This window comes from Schistocerca nitens, chromosome 2 (genome assembly GCF_023898315.1).
Source record: "Schistocerca nitens isolate TAMUIC-IGC-003100 chromosome 2, iqSchNite1.1, whole genome shotgun sequence".
Lineage (NCBI taxonomy): Eukaryota > Metazoa > Arthropoda > Insecta > Orthoptera > Acrididae > Schistocerca > Schistocerca nitens.
Window position 1 is genome coordinate 343059759 of NC_064615.1, and position 20713 is coordinate 343080471.

The 20713-nt window shown below is 42.9% G+C and overlaps 1 protein-coding gene and 2 non-coding genes across 4 annotated transcripts in view; all 3 read right to left on the minus strand.

The window, feature by feature from the left end:
- LOC126236148 (CSC1-like protein 2) overlaps positions 1 to 20713 on the minus strand; it is a 208804-nt gene that overhangs the window by 108799 nt on the left and 79292 nt on the right. For both annotated transcript variants that reach the window (XM_049945233.1, XM_049945232.1), the window contains exons 6-7: positions 17226 to 17417; positions 2164 to 2349 (exon numbers count right to left, since the gene is read on the minus strand). In XM_049945233.1, coding sequence (XP_049801190.1) covers positions 2164 to 2349; positions 17226 to 17417 — 378 coding nt within the window. The remainder of the gene's footprint in view (positions 1 to 2163; positions 2350 to 17225; positions 17418 to 20713) is intronic.
- Positions 4219 to 4293, minus strand: Trnat-ugu (transfer RNA threonine (anticodon UGU)). The gene has a single exon. It is a non-coding gene; the product is annotated as a tRNA-Thr (tRNA).
- On the minus strand, positions 4660 to 4734 carry Trnat-ugu (transfer RNA threonine (anticodon UGU)). The gene has a single exon. It is a non-coding gene; the product is annotated as a tRNA-Thr (tRNA).

Consider the following 20713-nt stretch of genomic DNA (forward strand, 5'->3'; position numbering starts at 1 on the left):
TCAGCATTACATCCCCACTGGGAATAAAGCACCGGTGTATAAACGTCCGTGTCGTGTTCCAAAAAGTTTACAGTCTGTCATGGAAGAATTTATTAATCAACAACTTAAGGATGGGATAATAGAAACCAGTAGTAGTCCCTCGTCCGCTCCTGTTGTAATAGTGGGTAAAAAAAATCACCTGATGGGAGCAAGGAATATCGTTTTTGTTGTGATTATCGTTTCCTGAATCAAAAAACTGTATCTGATGCATACCCAATGCCTAATATCACTGAAATTCTGGATAATTTGGGTCAGTGTCTGTACTTCACGACCTTGGATCTTCGAAGCGGGTCCACTTTTAACAGGATGACTGGAGAGGGTGACGTGGTTGGGGTTGTAGGGCGTGGTTGGGTAGAAGAAGGTGTCTGTTTTTAGCAATCTTCTTCTTTATTGTTGGTTCTCCCAATACATTTTCCGGTAGCTCAGCCCCACCGCTCGTGTCGTGGTGGAGACGAGCTGATGCACGCAGTCTGGGGAACACAACGCCGCGCTTGGTCAGCGGCTGTGCAGTCGGTAGGAGGTTAGCAGCATGAGGCGCGGCCCAGCTCGCAGATGCAGTGGCTCGTGATGACGCCAGGAGTCGCCGGTGCAGCATAGGGCAATGCCCCCCGCCGACCGGTCCTCTGAGACAGCGTCACTGATGACCACGTGTCAGCGATGGAACTCCCAATTGGTCGAACCGAATGCCGACGCCCACCTCTGATGCCCTTAAACAGTGCGGGCCACTGCTGAATCCGCCGGATACGCGGCGGCGTGTTTATTAGAAGGTCCTCGATGAGCTGGCTAACACAACCACGCCACACGTGGCCCGCACCTGCGTAATTCTGCTAATGCTGCGTTTTGATGTCTGCCGCGCACGTACACACATACCAACACTCCTTGCAAAACTGTGTCACCTGCATAACACACTGGCCAGCCTTCATCCGCCGTTTGCCCTGAGGCTGGTGCATCGTGCACTGAAACACACTAAATCACAATTTCGCACTGTATTTCCTAAAAATAACCCCTTGTCCTCTACAGCAAGTAGTTACCTTAAACATAATCCACAGAACAAAGAATCACATAGATAATTAAGGAAGTATCCTTACAGGAGCAGATACAACTGGCTAGGTTTAAGTAATAAGTACATGTTACGACAATGATATGATGTAATACCAAGGAAGGTGCATGCATTTAGGCTCCAAGGAAAACACAAAGGAACAGTTTGTTGAAAGGAGAGGATAAAAATATTCAAAAAAAAATAAGACAACTTTAACAAGGTGGACAGAGGAAAAGGGATAGGCTACTGTGCAAAATAAACTCAGCTACACTAGAGCCATTCTGGAGGCCTATCAGGCACAATCAACATGGAATAATTTATCCTAATGGACCCTCTGTGTTTGTCGTCCCCCACCCCATGCTGCCCCAAACCACCTCCATACTTAGTGCGCGCGCGCGCGCGCGCCCACACACACACACACACACACACACACACACACACACACACACACACACACACACACACACACACACAGTCAAAATGTATCAGGGATACTGATGGCTTCCTAACCACCCTCAAAATACCCCCACATTGCGTTATAATATTCAGCAAGTATGTCATCCACACACAGTACGCATTTATAGGTTCCTTGTCCTTGTGTTTGTCTTAATTGCATGTCCAACTGGAAATTATTCTAGATCTATTACAATGCTCTCTACAAATTTTCGCATCAGATCAGTAATTTTTTATACACGCATCACCATGTGAAGTGAACTGATTGCACACTACTTGCTTCTCTTAATATTTCTGTACCTGCAGAGTTTATTTCCGTCTTTAGTGTCACTCTTCCTATAGGAGACCAAAAAGGATAATACATTTTTTTTCTGAAGGAATCACACACTACCACCAGATATACAAATTGAAGTATCTCCAATCTCTGCATTATATTCCAAATGACCCTAATACTATGTGTCTCAAACTAAGTATTTAATTCTTTGGTGGTGCTCAACTGCAGTTAAAACTTTCTGCTAAGAATCTCTCACACAAACTTATTAAGAACAATATCACTAACAAAAAATGTGTGTTCACAACTGACTACCTCATTAAACAATTTTTCAATAATTGTTGTGCATCCATAAACTTACTGAAAATGTCTCCGGATATCAGCAGAATCACAAAATTTTCTTGGGATATTTGTTATCATCAATGTTCGGGAAACAGCAGTGTCACTTTCTTCAAATCTCATGGTCACAGAAAACCTCCTCATTACTATGATGCCAAGTGGTAAGTATAATATTGCCAATGTTACATGAATCCACAAATATGGAGAGCTGTGGAAAAAAATATATGATTAACATTCTGAATCCTTTTCGTTTATTACTTAAACCAGCTGCTACATGCAAATTCCTTCAAGTGATAGCTTATTCCTACAAATTCAGTAAATACTATTTAAGTAAAGGTAACAAAAACTGCAGCTTACAGCAGACAGACTGCCTAATCTGTACAGAGCCATACATTTTAATTTTGTATTGACAGACCACCCAAAATTGAACTATGTAAGACTATGAGGGGCGTGGAAAAAGTCAGCCCAGTTACACACTTCTTCCTACATGATACATTGTACCTACAATGTCTCGCTCAGGCTGTTAACACAATAAAACTGTGAATGTCGCTGGGCCCTGAAGATAGATAGATAGATAGATAGATAGATAGATATAGATTCATTGATACATTCATTCATTGCATGTAGATAAATACATGATTTGTTTTAGACTGTGGACATACAGAATGGGCCAAAAGCCACTACCCATTATAACCTAATTGAATACAAAGCAAACAATTGGAATTCTGAAATAACTGAACACTTTACTGAAGCTACAGGATTATTTATAGTATTCTTTCTTTAATCGTTTTCCACTTTTGTTGATACATATTGTCAGATGACCTAGGATGCTTAATCACACTTATTGATGGCCTACTTGACCTGTGGCAACTTTTCTTGAAATGTTCCTGTAAATTGCAGACCACCTTCCTTGTAGGTAGAACAGTGTTGGAATTATTATTCCATTAATTTATTATTAAATTATAACCACCTCTGTGCCACATTTTAAAGCAAAAACTCTTTCTTCATTAGAAAATACATGCACAACATGTCAGAATCAACAATGAAAAATGTTAGATGTCCGATTTAACAGCTGTGCATTCTGGTGTTTCTAACTATGATCACAAACAAACAAACAAGAATAATTTAATGTTTTCAAAAGGTTATAATGGGGAGTGACTTTTGGCCCACTTCATATTTTCCACTTCTTGTCATAAGTTTGCGTGAACAACTATAAAATAAGTGCATATCATGATTACTGTTACTTATAAACATTAATTGTATTCTACTCCACTGAAAGAAAGTTCTTAATACTAGAAAAACATATTGGTAAGATTCTCCAACGCCATTTCAAAGCAGCTCCTACCTGACTTTTTAAAATTCTTTCATAGTTGGTTACAAGTTTTATCCCCATATAATTGGGGCTGCTGTCTGCGCCTTTTGTGTTATGCCTTTTCAGATGGTAATCACAGTCTCATCTAGTATTATAAAATTAGTTGAACAATTCTATAAACATAGAACGATGAAAATGTTAGTACATTCTTATTTTTGAACATTCCTATATGTATCAACATGCAAGAGTTAAAGCTTTTTATATCATTTTCAACAGTCCAATTGGCATCTTCCAGTCTGACTGCGTATTTTTGGCTGTAACTACTTTTTTAAAAAATGCTTTAATTTTATTTGGTGTTGATCATTAGCAATCAAGTGCTGCATCTGCAGTTCCATCTTACATGCAAGGCGTGAAAGTGGTCGCTAGATAGAAATACTTGTAACAGGCAGTCTAACAACCTCCAACATGATTTCTTGGCCAGTAACACCATGCAATCATTACACATCGTTTAATCTTTCAGGAGTGCATCTAGGGTAGCAGTATTTCTTCTTGAATTTGGCAGATGATCGTATAACCAATTGCAAGGTGAGTTGGTGACTGATTTAATATAATCACTGACTCACCTTTAATATGGCTGTAGGTTATAGCTTAAGAATGTCCTGGATGCACATGCAAAAGATAATGGAATATGAAATGATAATTAAATAGACACCCTAGCTGCAAGCAGGCGTTGATATACTTCATTGGGGACATGTTGAAAATGTGTGCCCCGACCGGGACTCGAACCCGGGATCTCCTGCTTACATGGCAGACGCTCTATCCATCTGAGCCACCGCGGGCACAGAGGATAGTGCGTCTGCAGGGGCTTATCCCTTGCACGCTCCCCGTGGGATCCACATTCCCAACATGTCCACAACACTACATTCGTAGTGCGCCTAATAGATGTTTGCCCATCATACTCATTACTCGTGGCAGATTAATCTACCAAGACCCGTACGAGTTCGGGCATAGCGTGTGCGTTCGCACAAGAAGGTCAAAGGCTGGGAACCCATATTTTTAACTATATATAACGGTAGTATCTGTTCCCGAAAGAACAGTTACCATCGATGACCATGCAGCTTTGCTCGAAATGAAATGATAATTAAATAGACACCCTAGCTGCAAGCAGGCGTTGATACACTTCATTGGGGACATGTTGAAAATGTGTGCCCCGACCGGGACTCGAACCCGGGATCTCCTGCTTACATGGCAGACGCTCTATCCATCTGAGCCACCGCGGGCACAGAGGATAGTGCGTCTGCAGGGGCTTATCCCTTGCACGCTCCCCGTGGGATCCACATTCCCAACATGTCCACAACACTACATTCGTAGTGCGCCTAATAGAATGTAGTGTTGTGGACATGTTGGGAATGTGGATCCCACGGGGAGCGTGCAAGGGATAAGCCCCTGCAGACGCACTATCCTCTGTGCCCGCGGTGGCTCAGATGGATAGAGCGTCTGCCATGTAAGCAGGAGATCCCGGGTTCGAGTCCCGGTCGGGGGCACACATTTTCAACATGTCCCCAATGAAGTGTATCAACGCCTGCTTGCAGCTAGGGTGTCTATTTAATTATCATTTCATTTCGAGCAAAGCTGCATGGTCATCGACGGTAACTGTTCTTTCGGGAACAGATACTACCATCATATATAGATAATGGAATATTTTGTGTGCCAGGAAAACATCAAGAAAACATACTGCAATGTTCTCTGAAACCAATATTCTCTACACCAGACACACATGAACCATTCCTGTCAGCTGACAGGTTTCAATGTATGTTACACTTCATAGCTAAAAGAAAAATTAATTAATTCTGGTATTTGATGCAAGTCAAGTGCAGCAGCCGCTTTTTGACTAATACCATAACAGTGAGTGAGTTTTTGTGATTCAGCATCACCCAAATACTATATGTAAATCATTTCTAACAACCCCGTCAACTTTGTAGTGAGCCATAAACCCAATTAACCATCAACTAAAAGCCCACCATCTTCATTGTGAAAGATATTAAAACAATGGTAATGGTATCGTATGAAATGCCCTTCATATAACGCTGCAAATAAAACTAGCATTACTCTTCTCTCATTTGTAAGGTGAAATAATTATCATTCTTACAGTTATAGATCTTTCACATTCAACTTCACATTATTACCATTTGTGTTTCCAGATCCTAAGCCAATAAAGGTGAGTTCTTACTGGAGTAATTGTTTTGCTGTCACACAAAGTTAGTTTTCACATACTTCACAGGTCTCTCTCTCTCTCTCTCTCTCTCTCTCTCTCTCTCTCTGGTAACAGGCAGTGGCAGAATACTCTAAAATGTGTCAGACAAGCTTGGAAGCAGCTTTTCCATAAATAAGTTACATTTTCCAAGAATCCTTTCTATAGACCTTGCATCTATTCTCCATTAAAACTCGTGTGGTTGCTACATCTAGAGTTGTGCACATGATTTCATATTTGACTGCTGTGATTTAAATGGTAATTTGAAGGTTGTGTCAATACTTCTATTTTCAGGTCATGAACAAATGATATTTTATGTAAAGCAAAGATGAAATTAACACTTTTGGGGTGTTCTTTTCTCCACCCAGACCAGTATCTTTTTGCAATTTTTGAAAATTATTTTTCCATGCCTTTAAAACAAAATATCAATGTTCACAATATTGTTAAAAGATGTAGCATTGGTTAATAGCAATTTTAAGAATGTGAAAAATGTATTAAATGCTTACTGTTCAGGCGAACTGAAAATGCTGTCACGATTTTATAAATAGCATATGGGCTTACTTCTGTGGAGTTGGTCATACTTTATCACATCTGATTGCAGTCTACTATACTGAACATGTCTTGTTGAAATGTTGCACGAGATAACCATTTTCTCGTTTTTCAAAAAGCATTGTCTTTAGTTTTTGCATTGATAGGTCTCATTAGAATGTTTGTCACCTAGTGGTTTCATCAAAAATAGGATATGGCATGCTGTATTGTTAGCCATTACTCCTGTTTGTGATTTTTTTTTCCTTCATATGGATGCTGAACTCTCACCACGTGCGTGCTATATGGCACATTTTTTGCATGCACCCTTATGAGTCCATTACTGACACACAACATAAGGTTTAGTCCATTTTCACACCGTCTCCCAAACATTGCATGGCAGTTATTGGAACTTCACATTATGTTAAGATGGATTTTAGGAGAGGCTATGTGACTACAATTAAAGTAAGCTGTGGCTGCTGTGTGATAAAGAGAAGCACCACATTAAGATTCTCCGAGCAGTTTAGATTCTGTCCTTATCCCACACCTTCAAGACGGTGTGTGTGTGTGTGTGTGTGTGTGTGTGTGTCCGCCAGGCAAGTGAAAAGTGTGAAAGTGTTAAAAGTGTTCCCGTGGAAATTGAAAATAATGACTGTAAAAGTAGAGTGTGTGCGAATTTTAGGAACAAAATTGTGAAATTAAATGAGCATATTCCTAGCCTTCAGTTAGTCATGAGTGCACTGAGTAGTGATATGTGAAAACTTCAAAAAGAAATGACTGAGCTGTCAGGCAAACACAAGTCCATTCTTCCCCACGTAAAAATTCAAACAAGTGGACTAAAATATAATACAGAAACAAAAGTTTGAACACAAAAAAAATCATTGTGGATTGAAAACATTTAATAATTGTCAGTTAAAAACAAATTTCATGTTCTTTTCATTAGTGAAGAGACTGAACCAATACCAGTAAGTGAAAATGAACCTCCAAACCAACTATGTTGACAGAATGGTTAAGCATGGACTAAACTCAACATTAGGACAAACAGTGCTACTGAAAAACTGTGCACGTATTAATGAAACTAATGTGAAAGACATCAACAACAAAAACGTACAAACAGGGAAGTAGCATATTATTTTTAATGGCCAGTCACAGCAAAAACGTGGCATGACTTTTCAAAGAATGCACAAAATGCTATGCAATAGGTATTGTTAAGCCAGGAGCAGCAATGAAAAATCTGCATGATAAAATGTTAAAGAATGATTATGTGGTGTGTATAGCAGGGGCACACAATACTGAAAAAGAATGAAGCAAATAACTGCCTAGCATAATGAAAGACGTTCCTACACTGTAATAAACAAGGTAATACAATCATTGCAACATTATCACACAGATGTAACATGATAACTCTCACTTGTTAACAAAGAACTAACATTAAAATAAAACAGATGTGTAATTTGCAGCATTCTCAATACAGGCAAACTGGTCAGATGCCAGAATGCCAAGTATGGAATGCACCTGATTTGTGAAGCGAAGAACTTCAAATGTAAAATCAAACATGAAATAATCATGCACAAAAAAGTGAACAATGTAATTCCACGTGTGGGAAAAATGATACCAGCAGAAGAAACAGCAACATCACCAATACTATTAACAATAGCAGTGCTATCAATACTAGACTGAGCATCTGACATTACCGCATGTTGCAGAAGCAGTAGCTCATCCCACACACAACAGAAAAGTAACTCAGTATTTTTTGTAAGTCACATGAGAGGAAAGTAGTTCAAAACATGTAAACATCTCTCATGCATTCAAAAGGAGCCTCTAGTGGCCCAAGCAAACTAACTAGTGTACTGAGAAAAACTGCTTCATACAAATATATGAATGCAATGATGAACCAGTCACAAACTTTGTATTTCGTCAAATTGTAAGAGGTCTGGAGAACAGAACAGATCAACTGCTAATAAATGCAAAAGATGAAGAATATGGAAGTGAACCTGATATTATGTGTTTCTCTGAACATCATATCAAGAACAGAATCCACATGTTGCAGACTGAAAACTTTTGTTCAGCTGCTCATTACTATATATCTAGTATGGGAAACAGTAGCGCTGCAATGTCTGTTAGAAATAATATAGTGTTTAAATCTCTATAGTTAAGTAAATACTGTGCTGAACAGCACATTGAGGTGTGTGGCATTCAGCTAACAGCAGATAGTGTCAGTTTACAGGGCAACTGTTCAGAATCTGAATGTTTACTGGGACATTCTGAATCACTCTTGTCTCACCTGTCTAGCAAAATTAAATCATTCACTGTAATGAGTGATTGTAATATGAACCTTTTTAACAGAAAATAGAAACAGAACAAACTTTAATACCTGATGTGCTCTTACAACTTAGTGTCAGTGGTAGACAATCCAACTAGAGAACAGCCAGTACTAGCACTTTAATAAATAACATATTTATAGATACGGATGTATACAGGGTGTCCCATTCATCTTTACCACCATAAATAACTGTTTGTCCAGATGCAAATTACAAAATGCTTCAAGCAAATGTTATTTAGCTGTCAGGAGGACATCAATCAGCATGATTGCCTTTGTTGTAGCTTTGATTTTTACAAAGATATGAACAGCGGTATGACATTTTTTAAATGGCACCCTGTATTTTTTATTCAGTATTTTTTTTTTTTTTTTTTTTTTTTTTTTTTTTTTTTTTTTTTTTTTTTTTTTTTTTTGTGTGTGTGTGTGTGTGTGTGTGTGTGTGTGTGTGTGTGTGTGTGTGTGTGTGTGTGTGTGTGTGTGTGTGTGGCGGGGGGGGGGGGGGTTTAGGGTGCTCAACTACTTAGGTCATTAGCGCCCAGTCACAAATGTAAGTGCACATATAATCTAGTAAAACTCAAGGGGGGGGGGGACACCAGAAAGTTCTTACAAAGACGCAAATAAAATAATTACAAGAGTTAGATGTCTTTGGACAAGTCCATCAAAGTAATAAAACGAAGAACACGAGCAGCTGCTCGAGCGTCATCAGCTAAAATTTCCTGTAAGGCAGATGGCAGAGACAGGACAACACGAGATTGATTAAAACGGGGACACGACAATAAAACATGGCGCACTGTCAATGCATGACCACAAGAGGTGGGGCGGGGTCACCGGATAGCAGGTAGTGGTGACTAAACTGGCAATGCCCAATCCACAACCTGGCCAAAAAGACCACCTCTTGCCGAGATGGTCGGGAGGAGGTTGTTTAAACTGTTGGGAACGGTTTTATGGCCCGGAGCTTATTTTCTTCAAGTGACGACCAAGTATCCCACGATAATGGACACAAACCTCTTACAAACAACCCAACTAATGTCAGACAATGGGACACAAAGGGAGGCTGGCTGAGGCAGGAGGACTGCAGCCTTGGCCGCAGCACCAGCAGCCTCATTCACAGGCACTCCTACATGGCCTGGAACCCACATGAAGCCAACAGGAGAGCCATCATCAGCAAAAGAATGAAGGGATTGCTGGATCCGTTGCACCAAGGGATGGACAGGATATGGAGCTCTAAGACTCTGAAGAGCACTGAGTGAATCGGAGCAGAGTACATATGGAGAATGGCGGTGGCGGCGGACATACTGAATGACCTGATAGAGAGCAAAAAGCTCGGCTATAAAGCTGGAATCGTCAAAGAAGGACAGATAAGAGGGGTGGTCGGGCATTGACAACAGCCGGCAGGCTTACCGACAAAGCAGTACGTCATGCCGGTAGGTCAATGGTAATTCGGCAGCTTCAGCATAATGACTCTCGACGGGACTAGTATAGAATGCTCTGGCCGCTAGACGTAACCGCCGATGATGGATGGAGTTGAGACGGCGTAAGAGGGATGGCCGAGCCGACAAGGCTCCCATAATCCAGTTTTGATCGGACTACGGACCGGTATAAGCAAAGCAGGACAGTGCGATCCGCTCCCCAAGATGAACCACTAAGAACACGAAGGACATTGAGGGAATATGTACAACGGACAGCCAAATAAGAGACATGAGGAGATCAACAAAGTTTCCTGTCCAGTGGGAGCCCTAAAAACTTCGTTGTCTCCACGAATGGGAGATCAACGGGACCGAGATGTAAGGATGGTGGAAGGAATGCTTTATATCGCCAAAAGTTGATGCAAACCATCTTCTCTTCAGAGAACCAGAAGCCATTAGCCACACTCTACGAGTATAGGCTGTCAAGACAACGCTGAAGGCAGCGCTCCAGGAGGCATGTTCTCTGGGAATTGCAGTAGATCACGAAGTCATCGACGAAAAGAGAGCCGGAGACGTTAGGTGGAATGCAATCCATAATTGGATTGATCGCTATGGCAAAAAGGGCTACGCTCAAAACGGAGCCCTGAGGCACTCTGTTCTCCTGGAGGAAGATGTCAGACAATACGGAACCCACACATACCCTAAAACATTCCATCTGTTAAAAATGAATCAATAAAAAGGGGCATTCGACCATGTAGGCCCCACCAGTGAGTAGTGCGGAGGATACCTCCTCTGCAACAGGTATCGTAAGCCTTCTCCAAATTGAAGAACACAGCTACCATTTGGCACTTTCGCAAAAAGTTGATCATGATGAATGTCGACAAGGTCACAAGGTGGTCAACAGTGGAGCGGCGTCGATGAAAGCCGCATTGAACATTGGTAAGTAGCCACCGAGATTCAAGAATCCAAACCAACCGAGCGTTAACCATGCGCTCCATCACCTTACAGACACAGCTTGTAAGAGAAATGGGGCGGTAACTAGAAGGAAGGTGTCTATCCTTCCCGGGTTTGGGTATGGGAACAACGACGGCCTCACGCCAACGCATGGGGACCTGACCTTCAGTCCAGACATGATTATAGATACGAAGAAGAAAGCATTTGCCTGCCAGAGAAAGGTGTGTCAGCATCTGAACGTGAATGGCATCTGGCCCCGGAGCAGAGGACCGGGACAGTGCAAGTGCACGTTCAAGTTCCCACATGGTAAAGGGGGCCATTATAATCTTCCAGATTCATCGAGTGGAAGGACGGTCACCGAGCCTCTTCTGCCTCTTTTCTGGGAAGGAAGGCAGGGTGGTAATGGGCGGAGCTTGAAACCTCCACGAAAAAGCGGCCAAAGGCATTGGAGACATCCACAGGGTCCACAAGAACCCCATTACCTGAAGTCAGGCCAGGTATTGAGGAGTGGGCCTTAATGCCAGACAGCCGGCGCAGGCCACCCCAGACGACAGAAGAGGGAGTAAAACTGTTAAAGGAGCTTGTGAAAGAGGCCCAACAAGCTTTTTTGCTGTCTTTGAGGACTCGACGACATTGCGCTCTGAGACGTTTGTAATTAATACAATTCGCCAGCGTAGGATGGCGGCGAAAGGTGCGTAAAGCACGAAGCCTCATTCAACCAGGGGACTGAAACGCGACGTGAAGAAGAGGTAGTACAAGGAATGGAACGTTCGGCAGCATTGATGGTAACAGCCGTGCGGTATTCGACCTGATGTCACAGCTGAGAAAATCTTGGTCCGGAAAGGTCGCCAGGGAGGAGTAAAGTCCCCAGTCAGCTTTTGGTATGTTCCAGCTTGAGGGACGTGGGGATGGGGTGTGGTGCAGGAGACGAACGACACAGGGGAAATGGTCGCTCGAATAGGTGTCAGAAAGGACATAACACTCGAACTGATGACAAGAGTGGTAGAACAGATCGAGAGGTCCAAGTAGGAGTAGGTATGAGTAGAGTCAGAGAGGAAAGTTGGGGCGCCAGTATTGAGGCAGACAAGATTGAGATGGTTGAAAACATCCACCACGAGGGAGCCTCTCTGACAGGATGCAGGAGAACCCCAAAGGGGATGATGGGCATTGAAGTCGCCAAACAATAAAAACGGCGGAGGAAGCTGAACAATCAGGAGCATCATGTCAGCCCGACTAAATGCGGATGACGATGGAGTGTAGACAGTACAAACAGAAAAAGAGAAAGAGTAATACGGACAGCTACTGCTTGGAGTGGGGTGGTCAATGGGATGAGATGGTAATAGACATCGTCCCGAACGAGCAACATGACCCCACCATGAGCTGGAATACCGTCCACAGGGGTTAGGTCAGATCGCTCAGAGGTATAGTGGGTAAAAGCAATACGGTCAGTTGGGCATAACTTCGTTTCCTGGAGACCAATGACGAGCGGATAGTGCAGGCAGAGGAGCAGTTTTAATACTTCCCGATTAGATCGAATACCTCTTATGTTCCAATGTAACAGAGCCATCGCAAATCAGAGAAATAGGGAACGAAATGGGTGAAGAGCTGGTCACCTCGACGGCCACGTAGGGCCAGGTTTCGAGGGAACATCGCTACAACCATCGGGAGGCAGATCCTGTTCCATCAGGTCGTCGCCAGCTGCAGCCACATTCCTGGGTTGTGCAGGAGGGGCAGCATCGTCCGCCGACGACAGGCCTGCTGAGTGCCTGGCAGCAGAGCGTCCCGGCGAAACTGAGGACGGCCGGGAGCAGCAAGTGTCGGATGGAGCACCAGACGAAACGCGCCGGGGTGGAGAGGGGGATGAAGACTACTTCTTTGAGGCCTTCTTGGAAGACCGATGAGTCACAGGGATGGTGGGCTGTGGGGGCTGGACCTGAAGAAAGTCCTCACACTCAGGGTCCTTTTTTGAATGCCGGACCTCTGAAGCCGGGGTCCGTAACGTTTCCCCGATGGACGCCTGAGAAGAGGATTGCTTCTCAGGCGGCAGAGGAGGAGGAGGAGGAGGAGGAGGAGGAGGAGGAGGAGGAGGAAGGGTGGCCCCTGGGACAGAGCGGGCAGGGGCCGCGAGGGCGGAGGATTTGGAAGGGAGGGAGTTGGGGGGCAGAGGCATAGACCCCGGATGGGGTGAGGAGGTGGAGGGGGGACAGGATAGGGGTGAGGATACTGCAGAAGGAGCGGACATGACCGAAGCAAACGACATTGTCAACATCACGGGATGGAGGCAGTCATATTTCTTCCTGGCCTCAGAATAAGACAGACGGTCCAAGGTTTTGAATTCTTGTATCATCATCTCCTTCTGATATGCGGGGCAGTCTAAAGATCTAGGTGAGTGGAGGCCAGGACAATTGACGCATCAAGGTGGTGGGGTGCATGTATGTCCCTCACAAAGAGGACGTCCACAATCGCCACAAAGGGGCTCAGCTTCACACCGTGACAACATGTGCCCGAAGCGCAAACATCGAAAACATCGCATAGGAGGCGGGACGTAAGGTCGCATGTCGCACCCGTAGCACATCACCTTTACCTTCTCTGGGAGAACATCCCTCTCTAAGGAGAGGATAAAGGCCCCAGTGTCAACGCGATGATCTTTGGGGCCGCGCTGGACTAGCCGTACGAAATGCACGCCACGGTGCTCCAGGTTGGCCCTGCGCTCCTTATCAGATTGCAGCAGGAGGTCCCGATGGAAAATAATCCCCCACGTCCTACTCAGCGCCAGATGTGGGACAATGGACACTGGGATGTCCTCTAGTCGGTCGCATTCCTGGAGTGCTGCCGACTGTGTAGCGGAGGTGGTCTTTATGAGAATGGACCCTGAACGCATTTTACGAAGAGCCTCGATTTCTCCGAAGATATCCTCGATATGCTGTACAAAGAACATGGGCTTGGAGGTGGCGAACGTCCCCCCATCGGTCCAAGAACAGACTAAATAGTGGGGGAAGTATTTCGCCCCACGCCGGCGGGCCTGTCCTTCCTCGCAGGGAGTGGCCAAGAGAGGAAAGGCAGAAGTACCAGAACCAGAAACAGAGACAGAACCTTTCCTCTTAGAAGATGCAGCTGCAGAGTGACCTGATGCATGTTGACATTTCATCTGCGAAACGTCTGCCCTGATACCACCCACTGCAACCAGGGGCTTTCCCCACGGGCACCACCCAGCCTCAGCAAGGGCCACCTGGCAGGATGACCATTGCCGGGAGTCCTGATGCCCCAGGTAGACGGACATCTACTCCTTGGCTTATGTGGGGGGGGGGGTGCAGCTCAGGTATCGGCAGTATGATCCCTGTGTTGTCAGGGGGCTACAACCTAGAGGGTGCATGACGACCCCACCACAACGGGCTGGCTACCGTGCTGTATTTCGGGTGCCATGGAAAGTCCATCATGATCATAGGTGCAGATGGGGACGCACTATGGGTGTAACTTGTGCAACCGATCAGGTGTTTAGGCCCAAATTGATGAACAGTGGGTGCAGTTACGATGATGAGTGCCAAGGTCTTAGTGCACTGAGGACCAGTGATACACCACATAAGGTGTCTTTCCCCAAAAGGCTCGTACTTCTGTAGAATTTTGAAAAATGGAGGTCAAACCCCAATGGGGACCATCACATCGAAGGCCGAAATGGTTGAAACTCCTTTTAGTTGCCTCTTATGACAGGCAGGAATACCGCGGGCCTATTCTTACCCCGAACCCACAAGGGGAGTTCAGTAATTCATTTCCTCTCCTAAAGACCTACTCAAAAATGTATCAAAGTGTACCATTCACTGAAATACAACATTATTAATGACATAACACAACACTGATGTTGACGCTCCCAGTGCTTAGTTTAGGTACTCGGGGTAATGGAGCACACCCACGTGCTGACATTGACAGAGGACAAATGTAAACACAAGTAGAATGCACACCCATCATTCTGTCAATCATCATCAGCTGAGTTGTGCGAGTAGAATGTACAGCAACGAAGAGAAAGTAGAAATGCTACTCATCTATGGGGAATGTAAGTAAGCAGAACAGTAACTGCAATACTTTTTTTCTTATGTACAGGTACATTTAGCACAATGGTTTAGTCCTTTTAAATACTGTTGTGTAGAGTAGGCATACAGTAAAGGCTGTCCTTCCTACAAACTGCATTGACATAATGTTTCTTTTGTTGTTGTTGTTGTTGTTGGTGTTGTTGAAGGTAGGCGAAATGCTACGCAGGCAGCGAAACTGTACAGAGAGTGATACCTTGACAAGAACCCACCTTCCCGACAGATGTTTTCTCATCTTGTTGCAACACTTCTGGAAATGGGAGGTTTCAACCCATGACAATGCAATCGTCATAGCAATCGCAATGATGAAATTGCCGAAGTTACTGTTTCTCACTTCCATTGCTATGAATCCACATGTGAGCACACGACACCTTGAACACGAGATTAGCATTCCTAAAACCAGTGTACACTGTATTCTTACATGTCACTGGCTCTGTCCTTACCATGTACACCTACATCAAAAACTGTATCAAATGATTTCCAGAATCGTGTACAGTTCTGTCAGTGGGCACAGCAGCAAATCCTCGCCAACCCGAACTACTTCTCCAACATTCTATTTACCGATGAATGTTCCTTCTCAAACAAAGGATAGGTAAATACAAGGAACATGCATTATTGGTCCAGCAACGACCAATGATGGCTTAGACAGGTGGAACATCAGTGTCAATGGAGAGTTAACGTCTGGTGCGGGATGCTTGGTACTACAATTATTGGCCCTTATTTCATCAATGGTAGTTTAAATGGCACAGCGTATGCCAACTGCCTCAGACGAATTCTTCCTCCTCTTCTGGATGAAGTGTCACTAAGAACCAGAATGCTTATTTGGTATCAACACGATGGATGTTTAGCACATAATGCCTTGCGTGCACATACCAAGGGTATCCTGCCGAATGGATTGGTCGAGGAGGAACAGTTTCTTGGCCTGTTAGGTCTCCTGATTTAAATCCTCTGGACGTTTTTCCTTGGGGATGCATTGAAGACATTGTCTATTGTGATATTCCAACAACTCCAGAGAACATGCAGGAACGTATCATGCTTACTTGTAATTCTCTTCAACAGGCAACAGTGGAAGCAGTAAATAATTCTTTGGCTCAAATGGCTCTGAGCACTATGGGACTCAACTGCTGAGGTCATTAGTCCCCTAGAACTTAGAACTAGTTAAACCTAACTAACCTAAGGACATCACACACATCCACGCCCAAGGCAGGATTCGAACCTGCGACCGTAGCGGTCTCGCGGTTCCAGACTGCAGCGCCAGAACCGCGCGGCCACTTCGGCCGGCAAATAATTCTTTCATTCAATGAGTGCACCCTTGTATCAGTGTCCAGGGTCACCACTTTGAGCACCTTTGAATGTTGTTCTCCTGGGCAATGGTACAGGATAGTCAAAGTCAATTTTGTGTTATGTTTGTACTTTGTTTTCATTTGTTTTCTGAAAACTCCAGCAAGTGGACGAGTTTGTGATCCCAGGCTCAAAATCAATTATGTGTTATGTAATTAATAACGTTGTGTTTCAGTGAATGGTACACTGAAATACATTTTTGAATAGGTCTTTAGGAAAGGAAATGAATTACTGAATAAAAATTACAGGGTGCCATTTAAAAAAGTCATGTCCATATCTTTGTAAAAAACAAAGCTACAACAAAGGCAATCATGCTGATTGAGGAGGAGGAGGAGGAGGAGGAGGAGATCCCTCATTGGTATTTTCTAATTGCCTTTCTTTCTAGTTTCTGTTTTCCTACCTAGATTTTTTTAAATTTAATAATGTCATTAAACGCCAAAACAAAGTGCTGAGCAACAACTTTCAAAACATGCAGATGATAATGCTGTCTGCCCTTTCCTTGATATAGAAATTATTATGTTCCTCTGTAAAGAGAGGAATACTACTGACTCTGAAGAGAATATTTTTTTTCCTTCAATGCTTTTTCTGTTCAGGTTCCAGTAATCATCCATATCCTATGTACCAACCTCTGTCAAGTCTGGGATATTGGCATGTTACAGCCTTCTGGGAATAAGTGTATGCTAAATTTACTTGGAAAAATCCGACAGTACCTTCAGCTAAGACTTAAGAAGTCCAGGGGGTACTGAAAAGTTATTTGCACCATACAGAAAAAGGACAACGGCAACCACCCATCACTATTTCTTTGACAGTGCTTTAAATTACCTTACACTTATCTTGGATTTAAAATATACATTAAATCTTAGCATTTTGTATTGTAGGATTTTTATGCAAACCTTGGATCAAGGTTTGAGAGAGTTGTATGGCCAAATGTTTCTTCGTCTCCTCCCAAATTTCCTTGGAAATTGACTGGAAGCACGACAGCTAAGGATATGACCATAACCACTGACAAATAGAATATTATGTGGCGCTGAAATGACAAATATTGCACTGCATCTGGCCCACATTTTTGCAAGATGTTTTCGTCCCTGCAAAAACAGAAACAACACCATTATGAAACAACACTTCAAAAAATGCAAATGACTTAAAAACATTAATAGGGACAATGAACACTAAAAGCTATATTTCCACTACTTGAGACAAGACACGCCCATATGCGTGATTAAACAGAAATTACTGGAAAGGGAATGGCAAAAAGGCTTGTATAAATACAGGTACCAACTTAGAGTTTAAACTATATGCAAACACAGGAGCATTATTTTGTTAAATATTCCTTACATAACATTCACAAAACATTATGTTATGTCCACTACACAGACTGTAACAAAAAGGTACAACCAAACATTCAGAACACATACCTTACACACAAAAGAAGGCAGTACATTACATGGACACTGCTTTGCAAATGTTTCGTGTCCAGAATTTCATTTTCTATAATTCTTCATAGTACATTAATCTTGGGGGAACACGCAGAAACCGAACATACCCGAATACCATATGAAATACGTTGGTACATGAAGTACTAAAAATGTTGTATTGGTTACATCTGATAAAGTTGTAATTCTTAGATTCAGCTTCAGTGTTGTGTGTTCAGTTTCAGCAAAGCTGGCATGTACCTCACTTCATTCCTTTACCTACATGTAGCGTCAGTTATTTAAGTGATCATTACAGTCTTGAACACACAACTGTTTAACAGCGTTCATTGAGGACTATTTCCTCTACAGTGCAATGTAAGTGTACACAAATGCAAAGTTAGCAAATGGCCATTTCGTATATTGATTAGCATACAACAATGGGCATGGCACTCAGATTTTAACAGTAAATATTTTCAGAACAAATGTGACCTGCAAGAAACTTGTCATCACCTTAAGCAGTGTAAGAAATTTAAGTCTACTACTTTGAACTGGGGAACCACAGAACAAGGATGTCACAGCCTGAGTAGTCAGTTCTTCATTCAGTCGAATGATTATCCCAGTGTCAGCATAAAACAAGTAGCTGCAACAAGAAACACTGATATATCATTATTTCATGTAAATGATAACCTGCTACATTCATGCCATCACAGTGTGTGCCGGCATTATGAGCATCTGATTTTCCTGCACGGTTTATTCATCGATGTGTCAACAACTGTTTTAGTGTAGTTATATTGTCCAAAGATTAAGACATTTAAATTTTATGAGAGTATAAATTTTCATCAGTTGGTATCAGCAAACATGATTTTATTTGAGCCAACACTGTATGATTAAGGCCTCTTGTTGTTCTACCAATGCCCAACAAATACACTTACTCTGCTTTCTTAGAGAATACTCCCTCTGATCTGCTACAATATCAATTTTTATCACTGCATTGAAACCAGTGCTTCATACATAATGGTGCTCCTCTTCATTATAGTTTAAATGGTCACTGGATTCTATATAAAAGATTATGTGATGGACAGATAAGAGTAAGATGGAACAATCCTCAGCCTAAACGTTCACTGGATATAAGCTCATGAAACTTATTTGTTGGGAGCACTTAAAGGCCCTTGTGTACAAAATGTAGTGTCTTTGTGCCTATACTGTGCAAGACTGTAACTGTACCCAATGTTCCAGGGATACACCAATAGATTTAGGATTTACTGCAACGATAGTGTGATGGATGTACATGTACACTATGTGATCAAAAGTATCTGGACACTACCGAAAACATATGTTTTTCATATTACATGCATTGTGCTGCCACCATACGTACTCCATATTAGCAATCTCAATAGTCCTTAGGCATCGTGAGAGAGCAGAACGGGGTGTTCCGCAGAACTCACGGACTTTGAACGTGATTGGGTGATAGGGTGTCACTTGTGTCATATGTCTGCACGCGAGATTTCCACACTCCTAAACATACCTAGGCCCATTGTTTCCATGTGACAGTAAAGTGGAAATGTGAAGGACACGTGCAGCACAAAACCGTACAGGCTGACCTCGTCTGTTGACTGACAGACCGCCGACAGTTGAAGAGGGTAGTAATGTATAAGAGGCAGACATCTATTCAGACCATCACACAGGAATTCCAAACTGCATTAGGATCCAGTACAAGTACTATGACACGTGGGTGGTGAGAAAACTTTGATTTCATGGTCGCGCAGGTGCTCATAAGTCACACATCACGCTGGTAAATGCCAAACGACACCTTGCTTGGTGTAAGGAGTGTAAACATTGGACGACTGTACAGTGGAAAAACATTGTGTGTAGTGATGAACCATGATACACAATGCGACGATCCAATGGCAGGGTGTGTGTATGGCGAATGCCCGGTGAACACCATCTGCCAGAGGGTGTAGTGTCAACAGTAAAATTCGGAGGTGGTGGTGTTTTGGTGTGGTCGTGTTTTCATGGAGGGGGCTTGTTTTGCATGACACTATCACAGTATAGACCTACATTGATGTTTAAAGCACTTTCTTGCTTCCCACTGTTGAAGAGCAGTTCAGGGATGGCGACTGCATCTTTCAACATGATCGAGCACCTGTTCATAATGCACAGCCTGCAGCGGAGTGGTTACATGATGATAACATACCTATAATGGACTGTCCTGCACAGAGTCCTGACCTGAATCCTATAGAACACCTTTTGGATGTTTTGGATCACTAACTTCATACCAAGGCCTCACCGACCGACATCAATACCTCTCCTCAGTGCAGCACTCCGTGAAAAATGGGCTGCCATCAAGGCTAAGTGTGGGCCAACACCCTATTGAATTACAGCATTACCGATGGAGGGTGCCACAAACTTTTAAGTAATATCCAGCCAGGTGTCCTGATACTTTTGATCACATAGTGTATCAACAATAAAGAACTTTTCATGTAATAAAGAGTTTCATGTGACATGTTGATGTGTCCTGTTCCTGTTTTTCCCCCATAATTAGTGAGCTATGCAGAGTTGTAGAAACTGAGTTATAACATGGAAAAAAGTGCTATTGGACCCATGGTAAAACAAGATGTTTTCTTCTTCTACATCAGGAATGTGTTCTGACTTTAGCCAAACCCTTTTAGTTACTCTTTTATAACAGGAGATAAAACTGCACTCCACAAGAGAAAATGTTTTAACTGCTCATTAACTACTTCACTATGTTCCGCGGACCCCATCATAAATAGCATAAGAGTACCTGGACTGAGTCCGCTATATGCATTATTAGACCAAAACAGTTATTTTTTTTATAGCAGTTTGACAGTGGTTAACAGTTTCCATTTGTGATTACTCAACTCAATACTGTAAAATTAACAGGAGAGCCACAACTTTGAAAAATGTTGTTGCTTCCTCAGTTATACTAAATAGCTGCTTACTTACTACTG